Genomic DNA, 25,746 nt, shown 5'->3' with positions numbered 1-25,746 from the left:
AAATTGCACAATTACGTTCAATAGTTCAACATTCCTATTTTCCCACGTTACACAAATGCAGCATACGCCATCTCAAGGCGCCATTTTGGCTCCACAGCTTCCTATCTTGATGCAGTTCCTCTGTTTGGTCAAGTGTCGAAATCCAGCGTTATTCAATTTTTAAAAGAAAATGAATTAATTTATTTAAAATGTGAAAAGGAAATAGTTGTGTACTCGAGTATAATTCCACTGAAATCTGAAATGTCAGCATTTATGGGAGGTTGGACGTTACCTGCAGTAAGTGTGTTTTCAACAGGTCTGCAGGAGTTTCAAGAGCCAAAACAGGTTTACAGAAAACTACATTAGCTTGGCCTTATCACCTCTAACATGATATTGTGTTTTTCTTTATGTATATTTTAAATACATATAAAAAATAATGTAAAATAACCTGTAAGTTTGTACTCATGATAATAAGTAAGCGATTGTTAATCGTATCTATAGGATAGAGAATCAAAGTAGGCAATGTAAAAATCATAAGAAACACACACACACACACACACACACACACACACACACACACACACACACACACACACACACAGCCTACAGTAGCCTGAAGCAGTGGCTATAATGAATTAACACTCCTGCAACGTTATTATAATCCTCCTTTTCCACGAGGCGAGCACAAAATGTAAAATGCATAAGCTAAAGATAGGTTATAGATATTGGGAAACGTGCGCGCCCACACTCAGTAACACGCACACACATGCGCGCGTGCGCTCGTCCTCCACCCCCTTCTCCCCCCCTCTCTCTCTCTCTCTCACTCACTCACACACACTCACTCGTGTTCACCCTCACACCTCAGCAGCAGCGTGCAAATAAACGCACACACATACACACACGCACATGCACACACATGCACACACACGCGCGCGCGCGCACACATACACACACACATCTCTGCATCCTGTATTTTTTTATGCATCGGGAACCGGGGCTTTATAAGCGGTCGTGGATTATGATGCCAGTTTTTATAACAGCGGAATATTGGCTTCTTCTTCGACTCCAACTGTGAACAGCAGTAAATCCCGTGCACACGCGCGCGTGTGTGGTTTTTTTAAATTTTATTTTAATTTTTCAGAATTATTTGTAATTTGGTTTCCACGTTACTTCTGAACGCCGAGAAACCGCCGAGCGAGACGCAAAGCCTACGTTCAATGCAGTTGGAACATGTCCTATGTTCCCTTTCAAGGTAAGTCAGAGCTAATATTTTTGATATTTTTGACACCCACTGCATCTTTCTTTTCTGTCCTCCTCCCCCGTTCCTCGCCATCCTCTCTCTCTCTTTCGCTGTCTCTCTCTTTCTGTCCCTCTCTTCCCTCTCTGTCACATGAAATAGGCATATCTAAAAGCACCATAGCCGACAGGTGCATAGAGATAGCCTAGAGTGCCTTGTAGATAGATACCCACACACGCACGCACAAGCACACACGGATCCCGCGCAGCGTCTGTGGTGTGGAGCTGTGCATGCGGTAATTATAGTATCGTAATAAGGTATGCATGTGCACTAGTGTCTTCTCCTGCAAAAGCATTCCTCTGTTTGAGAGCACTCACACTGCGATCATGGCCAAAAACGCTGTAATATTCCACTAATGATCCTGTGGTGTTGTAGAGTGTAAGGAGTTTATAGCGACACGATGCTAGTTGAGTGTGCAGCATCTCTACTGTTTATATATAATGGAGTTTATACTGCTCTTATCATACTTACAGGCTTATTAAAAACATGAATTAGTGTAATGTGCTCATAGAAACTCTTAGGGTTGTATGAAGTACTGGATTGTGGTTTTATTACTTCATTTGCTTCTAATCTCATATACAATTTGCGAGATAGCCCCTTAGGGACTTTTCACTCTGATATTTCATGAAATATGTTTGATATTTTGTTGGTATCCTAAAAAGTCTGTATCTTGCTTTCCGTGTGCAAAAACTTTGGCCAACTAAATATGTAGATGACCAGAATAAGAAGCTACTTCATTGTTCTTGGTCTTTTATGCCCTCATATTCGAGTGTGAGTGGGTGAAAGGTGCTTCAGTGTACGGTAAAGGCAGATTCCCTTGGTATCATTGCACTGCAATTGTGACTAATGCTATATGTGAGCAGGCGTGCTGCAGTGAGCTGCCTCACATCTATCCAGTCGTAACATTCAATTTGCAGTGTGTGTGTTTTTGTGTGTGTGATTAGAGGGTCTAATTTGGGAAAAGCACGGTCCCTTAAGTGTGATAGCTGAAGTCAGACCAGAGTGAAATGTAACGCCCAGCGCAAAGTTTGGAGAAGCCGTGAAGGACTGGGGGTGATTTGTGTGAGTACCTGTGATCAAAGAGGGTAAAACTGTAGCAGTGTGTGTATCTGTGTGAGAGAGACAGCAGTGTGTAGTCAGTGTGTGGGTTCAGGAGAGAGTGGAGGTGTGCTGCATGTGACTGTAAGGGTGAGAGCGAGTGATGGTGCATGTGTGGATGCAAGCACACACTCACCAACCTGTAACCCTTTGTAGGACAGAATGTGTGCCTCTAAAATGGAGACTAATCTCGACCCGAAATACCCAGCTGTCAGCTCCTGGACTTCACTGTGACCCCGAAGTCATCGTCTAAGCTGCGCGTGAAAAGAGAGACCAAATGTAACTGTGGCAGCCAACTTGGTTGATTTTGCTCTTTATTCCCTCAGAGCACAGCAGATAATGGCTAAAATGCCCACCTGTGCAAGTGCAGCTATAGATGTTGGTTGCATAATATTGGTGAGATGCTCTGCCACTGTGTTTTGTGTGTGTGTGTGTGTGTGTGTGTGAGAGAGAGATAGAGAGAGAGAGCCCACTCTGGGAGTCATTGCCAGGAAATTGTGAGCACAGCGCTGCACCTACAGAACCTGCCAGCGACGGCACTGAGTACTCTTTCTCTGTGATCGCAGAGACGTTTTATTTTCAGCATTGTTTTGTTGGATTTTATGGAGCTAACCTGTGTTTAGTCTTATAAATAACACAGAAAGCCGAATGCTTGAAAAATGAACAAGTTTAAAGGCGTTGTCTTATGCCGTCATTTACAGTGAATATTTAATATATGACTAAAATTTTGTAGTTTAACCGCTTATAGCAAATTGGATAAAAGTTCCCTGTCAGTTAATAGGAAATGTAACACAATTTTTAAAAATCTGTCATTTCTGTAATCGTGGATAGAATTTAATAGTGTTTGCAGGTTTCAGCTTTTGAATTATGAAACATATGCTGCCATTCTTTCTTTTATATCGTTGACTGTGTCCAGCAAATGAAGCAGTCTTAAGATGAAATGTTGGAAGTTTCCACATTTTATAGACCAACCAAATAAACTGTCAAATATATGTTGGTTTACCAACTCTGCAGATAAATACTCTATCCCGCTTCCTTGTCTACCTATGGATTAGCAGCTCAAAGAGATTATGTAACACTGAGTGATATTTATTGCTGCACAGTGACTCAACATTCAAAGATAAAATATGTGGCAAGATGGCTGATATTAGCGTGACATGGGTTTGACATGAGATTCAGATCAACATAAGGGGAGAAAGGGGCCTCAACAAGCTTGCAGATGTATCTGAGCCCATACTGACGAACGCGTTCATCTAATGTACCAAGCAAGCCATTTGCAGTCATGCCAAGTACCGGCTCAGATGAACAGGCAGTTAGTGGGAGGCAGGCAGCAGCAGCAGAGATGGACCTTCCTATCTTGGCTAAATCTTTCTCTTCCCTCATTCGCTCTCTTAAACTCACACCTTCTTTCAGTCTATCTCTTTCTCCTTCTTTTTCCCTTTCTCACTTTCTTCCATTGTGGTCGACCCCCCCTCATGCTGATCCACCCACTCACTCTCACACACATCGTTTTCTACCTCCTTGCTGTCTCCTCTCTCTCCTTCTCTTAACCTTCTCCACAATGGATGTATCCCTGAGTGCTGATGGACTCTGTGGAAGCAAGAAGCCATCCACTGAGCCATCCCTGGCCTTGTCGATTTTACAGTAGTTTGATACAGCAGCTCCTGTCAAGCATGACCGTAGTTAAAGAGACAGCACACCACCAATGCACTGCAGCACTCCTGTTCTCTGTCCTTCTCGTTCCCTCTCTTTCTCCCATGTGACATAAGGGACTGTCTTACACCCCTCCACTGCTCAGGCTGTGCCAAGAACCATCATCTGTTAGACTATTACAGTACTGCATGCATGAGATTCATGTAGCTCTGTGCACTAGATGGTCTGTCAAAGGAGACGGCCCTTTCATTTTCCAGTGGTGCGGCGAGTTTATTGAAGATGGATTCATGGTGTCTTTTTCATGTGTTGTGTAAAATTAGCGGCAGGATCAACCAATGATGAATGCACTGCTGAAGTGATTTGTTTTTAATCACATGTGTAGGATTGAATTTTCCATCTGGAGACCTGTTCACAGATCTTTAATGTTCTGATTTTTTTTTTAATCTGATTTTTTTTTTTGAATCAAAGAATCCCATGTCCAAGTTCAGGGATGTTTTAAATCTGCCGGCCAAATCCCTGCTGAACGTGGCAAGTCAGCACTTTTAAATGTCAAAGCAGACTGTGCCTTCCGCCTTTTCAAGTATCCCTGAAGCTTCTTGGTCAAAGACATGTTATAATGTCTGGATATTGAAAACAAAAACACCAGTCCTGTCATTATTCTTGCCCAAAACTAGAAAGTCAATCAATAATCTTTATTGGTTTATTCACATAATATTTTATGTATTAGGATCCAGTCAATAAGGACATAATGTGTATCATACAAGTTGCTGACAAAGCCTGTTCAGGCATATATTATCTGGGATCCATTTCAATGTCTATAACACTTTGTTGTTCAATCAATAACTGACAACAGCAGCATAAAACACAGACCCCAAAACGAAATATCCATCAAGCACCAAATGAGGGTAGATTTGCCACAATATTGATGCAAGTAGTCATTTTAAAAAAGTAGATCCTGAGATTCTGCGAAGGATGAGGAATTTGATTAAATGATTAAGGATCAATTATTTTGTAAAACCTGTAGAGGTGCTTTTATGTTTGAGCCTTAAGTACCTTTAATAGTTTCAGTACAATTTTGAACTCAAATTTTGTTGCGTTCAGGTTTGAACTGATGCTCTATTGATTTCAGCTCTTGTTCTGACATCCTATTCCATTTGCAACATAAATATATTATTGGGTACCAGGCCTTTTAGCTTGTGTGTTAAAAAGTTAATTGCGGGTACTGGATTTACACCACAAATTGTGACAATATGTATCCAATAATAATATAACAAGTTGACATACTGATAATTCAAGAATTGATTTGCTATTTTGTAGCAACTGTATCTTTTATCTTCTTTGGAGCCAAATGCATTCAGTGCCACAAAAGTACGGTGCATCATCTGCATATAGTTTGAGCCATTTATAGATTCATACAGGCAAAGAACTATTGCTTAGTCCAGTTGTTATTTTTTTGTGTTCAGCACATCTTCTTTATTTGTTTGCCTATTTGTTGCCCAGCACTGAACTAGCTTTAGTAAAGACTGTCTGGGACCTTATCTTATAAGAGCCTATAGTGCTTTAGTCATTCTTGGGAAAACAACATGAGGCTGCTGTAACTGAGTCGCTAGGAGCAGTGACTTTTTAGATTCAGCTGCACTTTGGGTGCATGGGTAATTTAATTCTGCTGCAAAGAACGAGTGGAATGACTCAATGGGTTAGTGCAGGGGGAGAGAATGTCTTGGCTTTTGATTGATCTTGTCAGGATTCAGCAAAAAGGTCAGGATGAGCTGCTTCTTGTCTCTGGAGCCAATCAGAAGGCTGCCAATCTGGAATAATGATCTCCCTCTGGATATGGTTGGCTCATAATCTTGCAGGCATGATGTCATCCAACACCAAGGATCCATGTGATTCAGAACTGAGATTTTAGCCAAACACCCTAGGCAGCATGCAAAGTTACTGTACATATGTCATTAGTATGAGTCATGTTGTGACCAATGGATGGACTAAATTCATGTTATTAGGTGATACTCATTACTTTCTCAGAGAGTGCTGCAACTTTATTTCACATTATATAATTACTGAACTTTGATCATTTCAGCAAGGCTGGTCAGTGAGGTTTTTTTTTATCATTGTGTTTGCCTGTTCAAGTATCACTAATTTGAAAGTAAAAGTTTTCAAACTGGCATGACTTCACAAGGTGAACTTTTTATGAAACCTAATAAGAAAATCATAGTTTTCAATATTTTCTGCCAGGCCAAAAAGGCCCATCGTTTCTTTTGACATGCGCATTCAAAGTGGTACATTTCAAGTACCTTTTATAAATTCCCCCTGAAATAGCTGGAGGGCCAGTAAAATAAGGGCTGATACCACAGGCTGTAAAATAATGGCCTGTGAAATAAATAAAAAAGAAAACATCTCGGTGCACTGAAGCCTGAAGCTGGATTAAACCTCAGTGTCAGGCTATCAATCTCTGAATGAGGTATATAGTGCTCTCTGCTCAGTCTTGCATTCAATGACTTCACCAGACTGAATAAGGCTATACTGCACTGCTGGGTGTTTAATTAGGGCTCCTGTAGAGTCATTTATTTCAGGTGTATTTCTGTTTTTATCTCATCATGTTTATATGTGTGTGTTTGTATAATTCTGTGTATGTGATTTTTTTTTACAGTATTTGTTTGGTTGTAAATTCAAGGCAGAGGCGCTGCAGTCTCCTGTTTAGTAGCATGAAGCGGCTGTATTACTTATGGAAATCACGTTACACAGTGAACTGAAAATTCTTTCAAATAAAGTTTAATTGTGAAGCATTTGATCTTGACTTAATTCCATATGTTTTATACTGCTGCGTGCTACTCCACCTCTGCTCCAAGAAACTTTAAAACTTTTTATAAAACAAATGTCTGCAAACAAACAAGCAAACAAACAAAAAACTGAGCAACTGAGCTTGTGCAGAGTTTTGACTTCTCAGCTAATTTAACCCAAACCATGATTTTGTTTTACAACCTGATACATCGAATGGTTTGTTACATGGAACCATCTGGGAAGTTCTCCCTGAAAACATTTAGGAAAAACTTCACAGGTGAAATACTTCCATAACCAGCTTTAACCAACCATAAGAAGTAGAGCACATTGAAGAGGGCAAAAAGCAAGCCACGCTCTGAACCCTCACAAGCAGCCTGTGGGGCTAGCTCGGGTACACGCTTTAAGCTGGCAGGTCATCGTTCTCCCAGGTCTCATGAGTCATGTGAAAATTCAGCTGCCTTCAAGTAAAGTTTACCTAAACCTAACCAAGAGCTTTTGTTGACTAAACATAACTAAATACAAATAAAAACAGTTAAAGCGATCTAAAAAAATGAAACTGTAAGTGAACTTGGGACACAAGCCTAAATGCCCTGGTTGAAAGCCTTGTGTTTTGTCCTGCTATGACCTTGTCCTCATCCTGTGACTGTGGTTTTTGTCTGTGTTTACACTGCTTCACAAGAGGTAGACGTGTTGCCAAAACCCCAGAGTTCTGGGTGGTGTTTGACTTCTGCCTCCGCCAACTCCGCATCATCTGAAAGTGTAATTTGTCATAAGTTGTTTCACTAGTCTTTGGCAATTGACCTATTCTTTCATTTAGGATGTGTTGTAATTGAAAGTGCCATTTTGGGGGCATGAAGAGGTGCATTGTTTGAAAAAAAAATTTAATTAATTAATTTTAGGTGATATTATTAACACAAATTGATTTAAATTGAAACATTTTAGTGACAGAATCTTTAAGAATAAGTAAGAGTGTGAAAATAGAGCAATGTCTGCTGTTTTTACATGTCTAATGTGAAATTTACACATGAAAGTAAAAGGGAGTAAGCAGAGTGGACACAACAGATTAAATACTAAGCTGCAACTAATAATAATCCATAAATCCTTCATAAGTCATATGTCAAACAAAAGAAAAAACAGGTGCTTTTGACTGTAGCTTCTAAAATGAAAAATATATATACCGTAAACTGCAGTACACACACAATTATGTGCATATTTTTGCACGTAAATTTCATTTCATTGGTTTAATCCTGAGCTAACACCTCCATAAATTCAGTTTAGTGGTTTATCAGAATCAGAATCAGAATCAGAATACTTTATTGATCCCTGGGGGAAATTATTTTTTGTTACAGTGCTCCATTTTAAACCAATTTTACCCTACCACCTCACAGCTAGAAGACCCAGGATTGATCCTTGGCTCATTCTCTGCGCAGTTTGCATGTTTGTGTGGGTTTTCTCTTGTTTCCTCCTACATCACAAAGATGTGCAAGTCAGGGAGAGTGGAACTCTAAATTGCCCATAGGTATGAATGTGAGCGTGAGTGGATGTCTGCCTATCTGTGTTCAACCTGTGATGGACTGGCGACCTGCCCGGTGTCCTGCTATCCGCCCAGTGCATGCTGGGATAGGCTGTAGCCCCAGGTGTGCCAGAAAAGGATTAAGTGGGCAGAGAAATTAAATGAATAAAAGATTAACCTGAAGCATCATTCTCTACATTAAAATATGAAATAGAGTAGTAGAATATGTAGGTTTCTGTGATTCTCTCTTTATGGACTTGAACAGGCTGTAAATACATTTTAATGTAAATTATTTAGAGCTGATGCATAATTAATTATTACAATAATTATTTATAATGATGTATGAATAATAGTTGATATTATTATTTACTATTACTGTTCTGTTTTAACATAAATGCCAAACATTTTTAGTTACTGAGCTGTGATTGTCTGTTGCTTTTCAATACTGACCTGTGCATTTGCAATTTTGCACACAATATAGTATTTTTTTTTCATATACAAAAGTACAGTTTATTATAACAACACTCGTACATACTGAATATCTTACAATAGTATGCATAACTAATTGCACTTTATATTCTGACCACACTCCACAGTACTTGCTTTTTAATTTTATTTATTTTCTATGCTTATGAATCTTTAAATTTTAGTTTAATTGGTTAATTTTATGCAATTTTAACACAAAATAGGAATCTAGGTGCTGAAGTTAACCACTGTGTTTTGCAGTGTAAACTTCTTGATTGAGTCTTAATTCATAGTTCTAGTCTTGTGAGGACGTATGTCTGTCTTGGTGCAGTAATCTGAATTTTCTTTGGACATTAACTTTCACCTTTTTACTGTTATTTTTCTAGACAAAAAACAAATAACAGAGAAAATCATCTGCTATGTAGTTTGAGTCCTAAACCCCTTTCTTTCACTTTGTGTTACATTTAGGAAGGACTGATCTGCTTACTGTTTAATAATACTGCTATACTGTTTATGGGTTATAATGTTAAAATGACATTTACATAAGTGACCTCTTGTGGTGAGTAAGTGAATGTAAAAAAATAAAAAATCAGCTGCTGTTGTTACTGTTGGATGTTTAGGTGGGATCACTGTGGTGAGGAAATTAACAAGAAGCTTGCTGCAGGTGAGAGAAGTTTGTCTTTTGGCCCTTTTGCCAGAAATGCTTTCCAGCATGCAATAAACATTGTAATAATAGGACATATATGAACAGAAACCATGATCTTATCTTTAACTTAAGTAGCTTTTAGTTCCTAAACAGTGACTGAAAAACAAACAAAAATTTGCTGAAATAAATTAATCAAACTCTAAAAACAATGGGGATAAAGTATTGGACCTGAACCCCAGTCTCCTGAGTGAAAGTTCTGTGTTTCAGTACTGACTTTACTCCCATTTCATTACACATAGATTTTTATCAAGGGCCCCTTTCATCCCATTTTAACCCATCAGAGTATCTTTTACTGCTCTTTAATACTGCTAAGCCCTTTGCTTTGGGAGTCATTGACGGTTTCCCTATTCTGTTGGTAACAACACAGGTTCTCTGTAAAGGCATAGCTGCATACTTTAGCTTGATCTGTAGTCCTGTTGTGAAAGGATTAGGTTGTTCCAGCCCACTGTCATTTCCACAGGGTCAAAAACTGCTGCTTAGTTTGATTTCCTGGCAACTGAATATTATGCAGCAAGTGTTATTTAGTGTCTGTGCTGTGACGTGCTGGGTTTAGGCAACAGTGATCGGAGTCTTCCAGTCCAATTTCATTGCACATGCATTCTTTTGAAGGACCCTTTGGTTTCCCATTTTAATGCACTGGGTTAGCAACATTTTTTTTAGTGTGCAGGGTTAATCTTAACCTATTTAGGTACTTATTGTTCAATAACCTAACCACCACCACCTTTATTACGAGTGGACTAGAGAACTTTAATCTCACAGTACCAAAACTCACTGGGCAAGAGCATGGATAGGAATAAACTCTGAATATTATTAAAAATAATGCTAATGTACTTAATGTAAGTATCACTGTGTTATATTGCTTTCTACTTCTTTTATGCCATATTTTGAATGAAAATGTTTAATTTATACCACACACTCTTTATTTTATAGATACAGCGATTATTTTGCAGAATTTAAAATATAAATGTACTATGTTATGCTGTTTTCATACGCTCAGTCATATATAAATAATTCAAAAAATCTCCAACTGCAACATTAAAGTTATAGTACATGCTTACAATTCTGAAAAAGGACATTATGTATTGACTATTTTTATTTCAGCTACTTTAGGTTATTTTGATACTAAAACTTTTGCAATCCTAGACATTTAAATACAGACTCTGAGTTTAGTCCAATACAAAACAATATGAAGGCTTTCCTGCAGTGCTGTTGTATCAGGGGCATAGGACTGCATATGAGCATGAAAATCTCACATTTCTACGCCAATTTTATACGCTGTGTTAATATTTTATTTCCTGGGGGTCTTGACAAAAATATTACCCAAAAGATTATAATTTATGATACATCAGTTTAATTTTCATGAGAAAAATATCACAAACTAATGCATCAAAGTAATTTAAAGTCTTGAATGTAGCAGCATCAGACTGTTTTTATTGTGACATACGTGTTCGTGTTCTTTTAGAATGATCGACGGTAAACTAAAAACCGTGTGCTAAACAAGCACTCCACTTCCTGTCTGTCCTTTAGCCGTCTTAGCTTTATTTTCATAGTTAATCATTTCGTATCATTTTGTAGCATAAATTCCAGCTGTTATATTTATGGCCTGGGAATAAACCTGTTCTCATCCCCTTGTTTTGTGCATTTTAACTCCAAAATTTCCGTAAGCTGTATTTCCATTTGAAAGCTTTTATAACCAATTTTTTAAAGTAGATTATGTAGGTTCTGCATCCATTTTAGATGCAGATGAGAGCAATTTGTTATCTGCAAGTTTCACAAGAATGGTTATGTGCACTGTATTTGTCTGTGTACCCCTGCGCTTATGTCTCTCTTGTGTCACTGTGTGTAATATGTGTGTGGTAGTGTTTTACCTCCACTAAAAGGACCTGATAAAGGTTAGCAGTCTCACTCAACAGCTGATGGTAAATTTAGCCTCCTTTTCACACAGTCCCACACACGAGCCTTTCTCTCCTGTATCAGACCAAATCCAGGCATGTTCCTGCACTGAAGAGATGTGCCATTATTTAAAGTATTAATTATCAAAAACAGAGATGGTTATAATGTTTCGGGGAAAGATTTCCATTTTGTGTAAAGGGCAAAAATCTGGATTATGTTTGATGAGCGTTGGTCATCTAAAGAAGACAGGTGTATTTCTAGATGCAAATGAATGTAATGGAACAACTGTTGTTTCTGATTAATGACACTGTCAAACAGGTACCGATGGATGGTGATGAGAACGGCTTGCAGGATGCCAAAACCACACTTTTAATTTGGTGTTCTCGCTTAACTCTCATCTTTAAATTTGGAAATTGCGAGGCTCACTCAGGAGAATCTAATATTTGCTGGGCCCATTTAAGAACAGAGGGAAACAAATGCTTCAATCTAAGGAACACTGCAGGAAAGAGGCCATTTTTGGCATTGTAATGTGTTTTTGTGATCTAGTCTAAATCTAACCCAGTGTCCCATTTCTTAAAATGATCTGAGGTCTTAAGATTGCTACCATAAGTAATCCTGTGGAAAACAGAAATGTATCACCTACTGTGCCCCTTTTAAGAGGTCTAAAGTTGCATCAGATGAGCTCCTCTGGTAATTTCTCTGTGCTGTATTTGCATGCACTGTGCTCTGGTAATCATATTACTGACATTTTCTAACTGCTCCCAGCTCGAGCACATGCTGACATTATTTGTGGGTGAAAGGTTGCTTTGCAGATACTACAATCCAAGTGGTTTGCCACAACACTGTGACCTTGCAGTCCTGGAGCCAGACTTTATGTAACACATGCAGTGACACGGAACATGAACATATGACAGAGCTACCGTGCGCTAAGCTGGTTTCCCTTTTGCAGTTGAATATGTTTGGTGTTAAATAAAAGAATACATGGATATTAATCATCTTAAAACGAAATGTGCTGGTGTGCAGCCTCCTCTTGCCTACATAAATAGGGCACACGTGGCCAGGCCATTAATTTCATTTAATGTTTAACGTTTTAATGTTTTCACTGTTATACTGTTTTCTTATTTATGGATATATTTGTGCTGTGATTGTTAACACGTGGTTTACACTTTAAAAAAATATTTATATGTATAATTTTTTTTTGAAGCAGGAGACAAATCTATGCTACAGGGATGCTTGCTTCTAAAACCTATATTTCTACAGCTTACCCCATGGGTAATGGTAAGAGACAAAAAGTAGCTTTTTGTCTCTTACAGGAGAGTCCAAAACAAAGATATACCAATTCTGGAATCAAGCGCTTGGCTAGCGGAATACACTAAGGAGTTCAGAGGGCCAGCTGTGTGGCCAACAACACAAGCCAGATGCTCAGACGGCTTGGCAGGTGGCCAGTGACGGACTCAATGGGGCCAAGGACCCTCGGGTGGCTTCGTTGGAGGCCATTGACAGAGACTCAAGCGGTGCAGGACCAGGCAGCGCAGAGACCTCTGCTGAATATGGAGCAGGCTGCGGTTGCACAGGGCACAAAGCAGGCTCTAATGACCCCCTGGACTCAGGCAGACAGAAACCCATTAGCTCTGGTTCAAGCTCTGGTGATGGGTGTCCTTCAAGCTCAGGTAGAGAGGGACCCAGTGGCTTGGTTCCTGAAGCAGGCGGTGAAGTGGAGGCTGGGGCAGCTCGGCTGAGCACCCTGGCTCCTGTGTCAGGTCGGTGCTCAGCTGATCTTATGCCTGAGAGAAAGCTGGAGGTGAGAAAATGCTGTCATTCACCACAGCTGGTTTCACTGGAGGAGTCATGGAAGGTGGGTTGAGGAGCACCGCTGAAGCTGAAGGTGTATTGGGGGCCGAGTCCTCATCCTTCGACCACATTCCTGCCAGGAAAGAGGCAAGTAATGAATGATCAGGCTGAGGCGGTAAAGAGGAGGGTCTCATCCACTGCTGTGGTGATGTTGAGGCTAGAGAGCTGAGGTCTGGCAATAAGTTCAGGAAACCACTTCTTATTACTGAGGGCTTTGGTGACGGAGATGTGTGTGTGTATGTGTTAGTCCCCATAGTGAAATAGTTCCTCTGCATTTAACCCATTCACCCGGTGAAGCAGTGGGCAGCCACCAATGCAGCGCCCGGGGAGCAGTGTGTAGGGACGGTACCTTGCTCAGGGGTACCTCAGGGTAGCTGTTCAGTGGAGTCGGACCCCCGACCTTCCGATCATGGGGCCACCACTCTACCTACTGAGCTATCCCTGCTGCAGAACAGCGTGGCTGCGAAGCTTGTGTGGAACGTTGCTGAGGTAGGGAATAGATGGCTGACTGTGAAGAGTTTTAGGTGGGGTGCTGCTGTAGTGAAAATGGGGATTGAATGGTGGAGACAAATTCCTGTAGCCAGGTTGGCAATAAGTCTGCATACTGGGGCCAGGCATGAACCAAACTGTAGATCCTTTGCCTGAACTTCACTTTTTCCTCCAAATGAAAAGGGAACAACCACCGCCCACTGAGAAAGTGAACTGGTTCTAAAACTCCTCAAAATTTTCAAAGGCAAAACTATTCTGGTTGGAGTCTACTGTCAAGACCTGCAGGATGCAGATCGTGTGGAGATGAATGAGCACCCAAATGCAAATGATGCAGGAGAACAGGAACTGGTTAACATAAGGCAAGCTATTTATTATAAAACAACAAAAAACTAAAATGCAACAAAAAACCTAAACTTGGAAATACTAAAACATGAAACCTGACAGACACAGATAGATAAACATCTCCTTAATGCTTTGACAGATGGATAAAAACATATATTTTGATCATGGATGACCTATTTATATATCTCCTTAATGGGTGGGCCAGTCACAATGAAACTTTGCACGAACATCGTCACACATGCAGCGATTATTAACATCTGTATGGTTTTTGAAATTGTTATAAATCCCAGTCCCTTTCATTTTTGTATTCATTATCCGAACGCAGGGGGATTATGCATTTCTATTTTTAATGCATTTCTTTCTCGTCTCACGTGACTGTGTTCTTTCTGTTTAATGTAACTTAACGGTCAGTGAACTTTATATCTGCGGTGGAATTTTGTTGGTCACCACTAGATACGGGATGAAGGATGGGCTTTTGCTACCTATAAATAATTTTAGCTTGAGGCATTTCTGTAATTGTTTCACTTTTAAGACCAAGAAGCTATGTGGTGACAATATCCATATGACTTTTCATGTACGCCATCAATATATGGGTAGATATTAACGCAGTGTATTTATCCATCTGCTTGTATGGTCTGCAGTTAAATAGATATTGAAGTGGATGGATGATGTATTTAGATTGACGGACCATATCATGTGCATCAATAGAGTGTAGATTCAAAGTATATATATGAATATTCAAAGGAGACTGTATATAAGACACTGAGAAAGTACTTGATTTTAGGTCATTATCTTTGTGCATTAGGGCAGCGTTTTACATTTAACTTAGCTAAATGGAGTTGCAAGCTGAGCTTATACTTTCTGCCGACTGGTCACAAGTTTCAAGTTTGTTTTAGGCAACAGTGTCTGTTGGTTGGATTTGGTGCTCAACAACAGAAACACAAACATGCTAAATTACTTTGTTTTAATGTTGCGAAAAGACTCTTAATTATGACTCAGGAAAAAAATTAAGATTGCTAAATATTGGCAGTATACTATCTTCTGGTAGAGTAACAAACTAACCTGAAGCACACATTTTTCCTGTAAAGGAGAATCTTAGACTCTTTGCATATAGATGTTGTTGTGTGTCAAACTGTGGTGCCTCCCAAGTGATGTACTGCAGTGCTAATGCATTGTTTAGTCAGCACTTTACACCTGAGCGTATGCAGCTGCGGACATGTGAGGTTTTATTAACTACCCTTTGCTTCAAGGACCGAGGGAGGTCTAAAGCATAACACTAGATCTTAACTGTAAAATTACAAATAGGAATTTTAAAAGAAAACTGCGGTGAAATTTGTATGTTTTAGATTCTGGACACGACTGCAGATGGTGTAAAGAAAGGTTAAAGAAAATAAAGAAGAAAGAAAAAACAGGTTTGGTGTGCATTGATCTCAAAGTGGATGTCAAATTTGTGTCCAGCTCTCATTCGCTTGTCTGTTCTCATCAGCGGTGTCTGCAGGCCACTGTCGCTTTTGCTCGCGGAATCTATCACATAAAGAAAGCATCTGATATGATAAGAGGACTCTATTATCTGACTGGTTTAATCGAGGACGAGGTATGTGTCTGATCTTTCAAGTGATGTCATCACCTCACCCACAGAATAAACTCACAGAGCGGAGAGCAGACATGGAGATAATGTACTGTAGGGAAACAGGAAGAGCTGACTTGCATAATATGAATGCCAAGCTGTCCCCTAAAGACAGAGCATGCACTTCATACAAATGCAGCATAAACACCCAGCGTATGCTCAGTTTCTGTTTGTCTTGTAATGCAAAGGGAAAGCAGGAAATCGCAAAACAATGAATGAGTCAATAAACACATTTATGGAGATCCTGACTCTGCTGGGACTAAGTTTGAAAATTTATATCTTGCAATTTTATGAATGAATTCTTGGAACATTTATGTTTCTAGGGGAGGTGTGCCGAGCATATCCCACCTGTTCTTTTGAAGCAACCCTTCTGATTTTATTCATGTTGTTACCCCATTTAGGGACTGTTTGAACTGCTGGGGTTTAGCAGCTTTGCCAGTTGATGACTGTTGTTGTGGGATGAGGAGATAATATGTCACTTACAGGACTTTTATTGTATTTTTTTTAGCAGGCTTGCAGATGTGAACCAGCAAAACTTTAGGTCACAAGCACACTTCTCAGTCCCTCCAGGGAGAAAAGAATGTTGCATGTTTACTTAACCTGCCATGACTTTGGAGTAAAGATGTGACTTAATGGCATCTGGCAGGAATGGCTGCTGCGCGTTGGAAGCCCGCTGCTTATGTCTGGCTTGCAGGGAAGCCGGATGGGCTTCCATTTGGAGGTAAATGTCGGTTTATATTGGTAGCAAAGCGGCACGACTATAGCGTCTAACTCTTGCGGAGCTGACAGTGACATCACTTCAAAGAGTCTGACATTATCATTAACATTAAATGGGACGAGTGAATGAGTTCACAGTGACACGTGTCTTTGTCTACATAGCTGATGTCACCTCCATACTGACCTGAACATGTATAAAAGCACCATCACTCTGTCTCACACCCACATGTAGCTCTGTTTAAATCGAGCTAACAATGTCAGGCTAGGCGAAATATATCAGCTGCAGTACACATTTTTTTCATTCATTACATGAGAGGTAATTTTAATACAGTCTGGTGTTTATATGCACTGAATTATTTAAAATAAAACAGTGTGACATCCACTAAGGTGATGAATATATTATGGATGTTTCTTCCTCCGGCAGCTATCTTATCTCTTTGGCAACTATTTCTTTGCACGATCCCCAACCCAGAGAACCAGTTCAGCCTAGACGCTGTACCACTTCTGGAAAGCATGGTAGCATACGTCCAAAGGCATTTACATAAACTCAGAAAGGCAGAAATGCGCAGCCAAAGTAACCTTATGCTCTTCATTTTATGTGTTCTTTTTACCTTGGAAGTTAGATGTTGATGCTGGGAGGGATCGCATACACAAGTTGACTATGTTCTAGCTGAAAAAAGAATTCTTATTTTGCTCCCTAACAAGTTTCTGTAGAGTCATTCAGGAGAATAACCTACAGTTTTGTTATAATAATGAAGTATAATTAAACAACCTCAGCTGTGTATGTAAAGTATAAAAACATGCATGAGATGGAACTCCTTGTATCCAAGTATCTTGAGTGCCTAAAGGTAACCAAACTGAAGATGAAAAAGAAACTTATAAATGGTCTCAGATCAGACTCAAAGCTGTTGGAGGTGTGTTTGTGTCATATGGAGCATTTTTATTCTGTTTGGGTTTCTTTGTATTGCAGTTTACATAAAGATTTGCACTGTTTAAGCTGATTAAGAAGTTACAGATAAAGTACAGACATGGCTCCATTCATGTTCTGTACATGTTTAGCTAGCTATCCTTACAGAGACCCAAATATGGACACTACAGAGTCACACTTACCTGCAGTCCTTCTGCAAGGCAAAAGAATGTCACCTCTGAGTCAGTGATGGTGTGGGTAGTTGAAATGCTGTTTAGCTGAAAGAACCAGAAAGGGAATGACTACTGCTTGTAACTTCTGAGGTAACATGCCTGCCAGTAGCAATTTTCTCCTACTCAGATTAGTTCTGTCTTTTTTACAGCAGGGGCAAAGCAAAAAGACCAACAACAGCACAAACACAAACAAGAGTTGGCTACATTTCTTACATTTGCTTCACATATTTTTGACACTGTCCACAAGTGGCAGCGGATAACAGTACCAAAGCAGTAGCATTCTGGAATTTTAATAAGAGAGATATGCAGTGAAACATGCAGTATGCAGTATCCATGCTTAATAAATACAAATAGGTTAACAAATAAAATTAAAAATAATATTAAAATTGAAAAACTGGAATTCACAGCTGGTATTTGTATCACATTTTTCTTTAATATAGTATTGCAACTTATTACTGTGCTGAATTCCTTAATCACGTTACAGTTACAGTTATGGTGTTACTTCTGTTACAAAGGCTGCAATTAAAGGAAAAAGAAAAGAAAAACATTGTTTTGTACAACTTCTGGGTAAATATGTGGAATTACTTGTATAATATTGCATGGAAATACAAGAAATGAAATGCAAACTGGATACATGCCAGAAACAGCTTAGACTTGCTATCACAAAACTCACCAGGGCTGGACTGGTAATCTGGCATAACGGGCATTTTTACTGGTGGCCCGACACACATTTGAGCGCACCGGCCGAACACAAGTACTGACAGCCACCCATTCGGTCATTTTTTATTACTGACACTGGATTGCCCAATTAAATGTCTTAGTGCGACTGGCCCCTCCCCTACCTTTGCTGTGCGCTCACACAGCTTGTAGAAAAAAGGTTTAATGTGGAAGAAGTGTCGAAAAGGTAGAGCTGAAAAGCTGAGAGAAAACAATAAAAACTAAAAATAAATGCAGCAAAATGTGTCAAATTAACCCACATATTAGCTGTTGGTGCTGCTGCACCATGAACAGTAGTGCCAGCAACAACTAGTAACCTCACAGGAGTCTGCTGCTGGCACCAGCTGTGGAGAAGTGAGGAAGAGCCAGAGGACGATGGAGTTACATAATCAGGAAGGGTGAGATTAAAGGATTCAGGTAAAATGCATGGCTAATTTTACCATGGGCCACTGCTAATAGCTAAAGTGTAGGTTTACATTTTTTTTGCATGCAACAGATGACGAGTAGCATAATTGACTAATTAATGCAATCCAATTACATCTTGAAAAATAATGAGAAATATGCAGCAGCACCATCTGGCTAATATGTAAAAATTGGTAACAAAATTTAGCTTGTCCCAAAGCTATTTCTTTTTAATTTGTATCTAGAGCAACACAACTGGGGGGTCATCAGAAATCATTCGAAAAACACAAAAAACAAAACATCATTCATACTAGAAAGAACTGTTTGGGGACAATTTATGAACCGAATTTGGGTGTAAGAGAAAGTCAGAGTGAATAATTTTTGTGGCTCATGTAGTGTTTGCGTTTGTTTTGAATTGACGTAAGAAATTTAATGTCATCATGGGTGTTTGATTTTTTGCTACTTTACCTTTTTCCTAAAACTGAAAAAACAAGTTTTTTGAAGGGTACGATGTCACATGTTCTGTGAAACAAATCAAGTGGACCCAAGTGCAGCCAAAATGGAGATTGAGTAGCTGTTAGGTAAACTAATGAAGGCACTTAAATTACTCATTGAGTCCAAAACAGCTAAAAGATGAGAAAAATACAGAAAGAAGAAAACAACTATGAAGGCTCAAGAACATTGAGGTGGTATAATGACAACCTGATAAAGACTGAGCGAGAAAATGTGCACAAAACAACAGCTAAGGATTAGACGAATAAACAAAGATCACAAACAGCATGAAATAAAATTATCATATATTAAAAAAAGGAGTAATTTGCCATTCTTTTAAAAAAATTCTGTTGGTTTTCTTTTGTTTGTTGGGCTTGTTAGCACAAGAAATAAATACAAACAATGAGGAGAAAATGCTAGAGAGACAAAAAAAGATGTGATCCAAATTAGCGTGTTTACATTCAGTTAAATTATTCAAAAACAAAGATCTTGCATTTCACATGATACATTGCTACATTAAAGAATACATGGACATAACTATAAAGCTACTGACAGGTGAACAATGCTCATTGCAGTACAGACATCTCAGTGTTACTTTAACACACACAGCCACCTAAATGTTGCAGTTGTCCAAACAACCGACATCCCAACAAACCACGGCAATGGTGTTCCCTGATGGTAGCGGCCTTCTGCAACACATACACCATTAAAAACTGCTCAGCACGAGGGCATGAACATCAAACCCAGAAGTTTTATGTTCATGCCCTCTCAGACTGTGGAGTTATTATACATAATATTGATACACATCTAACTATCCCAACAATAGTTTTGGTTAAAATAACCCTGCAGACAGAAAAATGACAATTTACTGTGGCAGATATGTTTCACTACTTCCATAACTCTCTGTGTCACTGCCAAAGAAAATGGAAGCAGCTTTGTCAAAATGGCATTAATTGATGCCAACTGAAGGAGATTATCCTGATCATAAAATATATGAAATTTCTTCTTCCTTTAGTTATGCTGTTTTGAACTACACCTCCCAACACTGACTTACAACATCAAAACAATAGTGAATTTTAAATTAGTGTTTTAAAAGCTGAATCACCTGGACAAATACTCACAGACATAAACAGACCAGCAAATTGTTTGATCCTCAGTGTGCACACGTTTCTGAGAACAATAAACAGAAATAAATAATTTTGCAATAAAACAAACATGGGGCTCTTTTTGCAAGATTGCCTGTGATTATGCAAATAACTCGTGCTGTTTTCTAATTTAAAAAATAAAAGGTGGTGAATCACAGTTACTCAAAATATGATCTTTAATTATTACTTATGCAAAGGTGGCTGCAGAGCACCTTCTTTCTTCAGCTTCATCAGTTGTTGTGAGCTCAACATTGTGTTCTGGCAGCTCAACTTCTGCTCTTTACTCATTCGTAACTGTGTGTGTGTATGCGGGTGCATGCATGAATACCCTTGTGTTTGCAAATGGCAGAGTATCTAATGGGCTTTTTATTGTGTACCTGTGACTGTATGCTCCTTTATGTAATTCCGTGTGTGTATTTAAGTGAACGTTCTTTTTTTTGTTTTGGCAGAAAATTGGAACACCTGCCTTTTTTGTACAGTAAACATACCAGACTAATCATGTGACTCTTTATTCATGTCCTCTGCTACAGTAAAACCAGCCTAACCATGGTAGAGTGATGTTGGGGATGAATCAGAGAGGACAAATCAGTGATGCTGGAGCTCAGTATCGTGAAGTGTTCCTAATATTTTGGAGTGTGCATGTGTGTCTTTGTGTGTGAGGATTTGATGCAACAAATACTTGGTAAAAAGTGAGCTGTGAAGAATGAAAGAATATGTTATCCCTGCTGACAGATGTATGTGAGAAAACATATTTCTGTGCCATACACCAATGGCTTGAAAGGCCTCGTAGTTAATGGAGTTTGCGAGCATGTGCACTGATGAACTTTTATGCAAAGTGACAGTACAGTGATGGTATGTCATGTAGTCATAAATATCTAAGGACTGTATAGTAGAGGTTGTCTAAGCTGCTTCCAAGTCACTTAGGGGCCTGTTACTGCAGATTTGGGTCTGCTGCTGTACTCAACCTCTGTTGCATCTTCTTATGGTTCTCCCACCCCAGATTCTGGTTTAGTAGACACACTTTTTTCCTGTTGAAAGGGTTTCTTTTTCTTTGCCATCATTTCCTTAGTGCTTGCTTTAAAAGTTTCAGGCTCTGGGCTTGGTACAGTGTCTCAAGCTAGGTTTGATTGTTATTGGTGCTATATGTAGGTTGAGTTAGACTGAATAAACTGTGTGCTGGATAAATACAGGTTAGACGGGGACTCCATGTCTCAGCATTTTCACTGCTGCAGTGAAGCTGAAAAGCTAGTCCATGTGCTTCTTACTTCTAAGCTGGACTATTGTAATTCGTTATTATTCAGGTGTCCTCGCAGCTCCCCAGAAAGCCTTCCGTTGATCTAAAACGCTGCAGTGAGCATACTAACAGGGACTGGAGAGATCATATTTCGCCCATATTAGCTGCAAAGTCTTGAATGACCTAGCATCTTGGATTCATAGTACCAGATTATTCTAAAAAAAAACCCAAACACTCATCTTCACCATGTAGGATTGCTTATGGTGATCAAATAAAATAGGAGGGGGATTCAATCTCCTGGGGATTAAAATCCCAGTTTGGGTTCAGGAGACAGACGTCCTCTCTACTTTTAAGTTTATGCATAAAATCTTTCTGTAGGCTCTATCACAGGGGTGGGGACCTCCAGGCCTCAAGAACTGGTGTCCAGCAGGTTTTAGATGTGTCCTTGATCCAACACAGCTGATGTAAATGGCTAAATTACTTCCTCAACATGTCTAGAAGTTCTCCAGAGGCCTGGCAATGAACTAATCATTTGATTCAGGTGTGTTGACCCAGGGTGATATCTAACACCGGCCCTTGAGGCCTGGAGTTCCCCACCCCTGCTTTATCAGTATAACCAGAACTATGCTTTAGTTGTACTGCTATAGCCTGAGGCTGCTGGAGGTTGTCCTGTAATGCACTGATTACTTCTGCTCCACTCACTATTTTCTCACTCCGCATTAGGGTTGCCAAAAAATTGCTACTCGTATACTAATCGATACTAATGGAAGTTGTATCAGATTAAATAATCATTTACAACAGTTTCGATACCAACAGTGCTGTCTTTGCCTTCTCCAGCTGACACATGACTTCACACAACAAAGCCCCTGTCCTCACTATCAGCTGAGGTACTTCACATTCACAACACTGAACAGCACTTTAGCAGGAATTTGGAGAGGTCAGTAAAGTTCCCAATGTTATCACCAATGTTAACCTGGCCAGCACACATAGTAACAAGCAGTTACCTTAGCTATAGTGGCTAACAGACTGCAGTTAAATAAAAGATGAATATTGCGAGCTGAAGGGGTCGTGGATGGAATATTGAGCCATAGCAGAGAGGATTATGGATGTGTGGAGAACCAGGCGAGTTCGCTGGTTATGCAGCGGAGCAGAGGAACTGTAGCTAAACTGAGCAGGTTGGAGTGTGGAGAACTAATCTAAACAAATAAAGAACGCCGAATGGCATGGATTTCAGGCCTGAGGTGCAGAACCGAGGAAGTGAAGGACTGAGACTCAGGGCTCCAGTATATCTGCTACATTGGGTACGTTGTACGCATCTGATGACATCATCATACGGCTGTATCCATTAATACTCATGGTTATTGTGCAGTTATCTACTGCAGTATTCTCTTGAATGATAGATATCGCCAATGACTCCATATCAGTATCGGAGAAGAAGTCAAAGACACAAGCAAAGGTTTTTCCACCGAGTCTCATCTTTTCAAACTGTTGCAACATCTCCTTCTGTAGAATCTGTTAACTACTGATGGTTCATTAAAACAGTGGTAAATATGACTAAATCATACACTCATGTCTCCAACCCGTTTCTGATGGCAGCAGCACAAGTTTAGAAAATTTGAGATGTGTGCGACTGGCAGAAACTGCGTCTTGCGACAGAAGATGTGACGCCAGCTTCACGTCAGTTATACAGCGCTGTTTGCAAGGCTGGTGTGATGAGGCCCTAAGGTGGATTAGTGTGGATGGGAGACGGGCTGCAGCGGAGGCAGATGTGCACAGGATATAAAATTTTCTTATCTCTCGGCTTGCCTGGGAACGCCTTGGTATTCCCCCGGATAAGCTGGAGGAGGTGGCTGGGGAGAGGGAGGTCTGGGCCTCTTTGCTTTGCTTAGGCTGCTGCCCCCGCGACCCGGCCCCGGACAAAGCGGATGAAAATGGATGGATGGATGGATACTTTTACAAATTAAAAAACACATGTTTTTTAATTTTGTTATAGCGAGCTCTGTGGTCAATTTTAAAATACACCCTCTTTATTTTAGCATAACTTTAGTTCATTTTTAACGTTTCCATAGTGTTGTTTATATAGTACATCTTTACTATATGGAATGAAATGATCAAAATGACTTAAAAAATATGAACTCCCTAGAATTTAATCATAAATATGTATTTTGTTAAATCTAAGTTTTAGTATCATGACAACCCTACTCTGGATACAATTACTGGCCACTGTTACATGTAAATAACCTTTATCTATTGTCTACCATAAATTTTGTTTCATGGTTTCAAGTGTTGCAACCCAACATCAACTCTTTTCCTCGTGCATGACAGCTCCATATTACATTTCATATATTTAGCCCAGTATTTAGACTAGTTATTTAAAAAACATTTTATTTTACACAGCCCACATATAGGTCACTGTCAAATTGTAGCTTTGAATGTTTCAGCAATATCAGAAGTGTAGTACAGAAAATGTAAAAAAAATGTAAAAAGCTAAACAAAAACTCATTCAAAAATGCCTTTTGCCATTCTCAGCAAGCAGTGAGTGCAGAAATCTAGTCTGCACATACAATAATAAGTCTACGCACACTTTATTCAGAATGTTCCCAATAGGTAAATTTAATCATATCCATCGATATTTCAGCTGAAGGGATCAAAATGTTAGTGGAATTAATTCCATCTGCAGTATCTGTCTAAGAGGAGCATGCTGAACAGCATGTGCAGCTCTTATCTGAAGCATCCTGCCAGTGAAAAAATGCTGGCTGCTCATTCAGCTGAGAGATGGGCCAGGCGGAACGAACCATGCCGGTCCTATGGCCTTCAGCTCACTGTGCCAAAAAAAAATGAAGACCTGACCGATACAGTTTACTTAAGACAAAAGCAAATATTTTCAAACTGAAGCTACAGTTTTGATGATGATTTGATTTTTATGCCAAAATGATCACGTCTCAGGGCCAGATTTGCCTTTCATTCACAACCTTTCACTCAAAACCTGTGCTGCATTTAAGTCTGATTTACAGAGACAGCTGATAATTATGCAATCAGAGACTCAGACTGACTTCAAGACAGAGTGAAGAGAAGTGTAGTTCAGATATCTTCCGTCTCAGAATAGGAGACTCTGATTGAGGTTATGCACAATCAAACTCACAGAGAAAGTATATTGGAATTAATTAAGTTAAAAAAAAAAAGGTTTTTTTTTAACACTTTGTAAAAGTAATTCAGCAGAAGTTATTAACATATTACTGAGGATATAAAATATTTGCGAACTGCAAAGAAAATGCAGCAGTAACTGCTTTGTCAGTGCCTTATCAAAAGGGTGCTCTAAGTCAATACTCCAGCAAGTCGCCATATTAAATTAAGACTGATAAATTAATTAATTAATTCTGATTTGTTTCCTGTCCATGCTGTTGCTCCTATTAGCAGGATGACATCATTTGTTTGTGCTTTCCAAAACAGTTAATGAATAATAAATCAGTGTTGAAAAATAAATCAGCGTTATGATGTGACAATGCTTTAAAGGTTAGAATACTTTCGGCACAAAAACCTGGTTTGTCTAAGAAAAGGTCATGTTTTCAAATGTGGTTAGTTGTAATTAAGCTGAGGGAGGCAACTTAATTTGACTGCTATGTTTGTTAAAGGTCCTTCATCATGGTAGATGCAATAATAAATAGTTGAATATAGTGAATTATTGTCTTCATTTATGTGCCATGCAACTTGGAAGCAGTTATCTGTGATGGTATCCAGTGCTTCCATCATCCATCCACCTCAGCCTCCCTTTGATTTATGATCTAGCGCATTGTTTCGTCCTGTCACTGAAATGTGTACAGAGCACAGGCTAAAACTGAACATAGCAGATATGTTATGAAAGCAATTTTTCTTTCTACAACTGAAATGTTTTATTGCATTGGTTTGTTAAATAACGCGTGCTTCTTGTAGTACAATTTGTTTGAGAGGAGGGACAAAAGATGTGTATATGGTCTCAAAGATCCTTAAATTATATTCTTGTCAGGCTCTATTTACAGTTTGGATTACTAAACCTGCTCTGAATTGAAACATTAAGTTTTAGGGGTTTTTTGTGCATTTCCTTAAACCAAAATGAGCCAACAAAACTTTTCAGTTGTAGAAAAAAATGGGCTTTCATAACATCTGCTATCTAGCGTTAAAAAGTTCAAATTGATCAGAAATTATAATCGAAAGCTAAATACTAACCA

At 39.2% G+C, this 25,746-nt stretch overlaps 1 protein-coding gene across 1 annotated transcript in view; it reads left to right on the top strand.

The window, feature by feature from the left end:
- Positions 1-726: 726 nt before the first annotated feature.
- Positions 727-25,746, top strand: part of syngap1b (synaptic Ras GTPase activating protein 1b) — a 187,026-nt gene continuing 162,006 nt past the window's right edge. Inside the window, exon 1 of the mRNA XM_082552018.1 lies at positions 727-1,231. Within this exon, the coding sequence (XP_082408144.1) occupies positions 1,210-1,231 (22 nt within the window). The 5' untranslated portion in view covers positions 727-1,209. The remainder of the gene's footprint in view (positions 1,232-25,746) is intronic.

Source organism: Aulonocara stuartgranti, assembly GCF_965226115.1.
Source record: "Aulonocara stuartgranti genome assembly, chromosome: 11".
NCBI lineage: Eukaryota > Metazoa > Chordata > Actinopteri > Cichliformes > Cichlidae > Aulonocara > Aulonocara stuartgranti.
The sequence above is the reverse complement of the archived record's forward strand: the minus strand, read 5'-3'. Positions and strand labels throughout refer to the sequence as shown.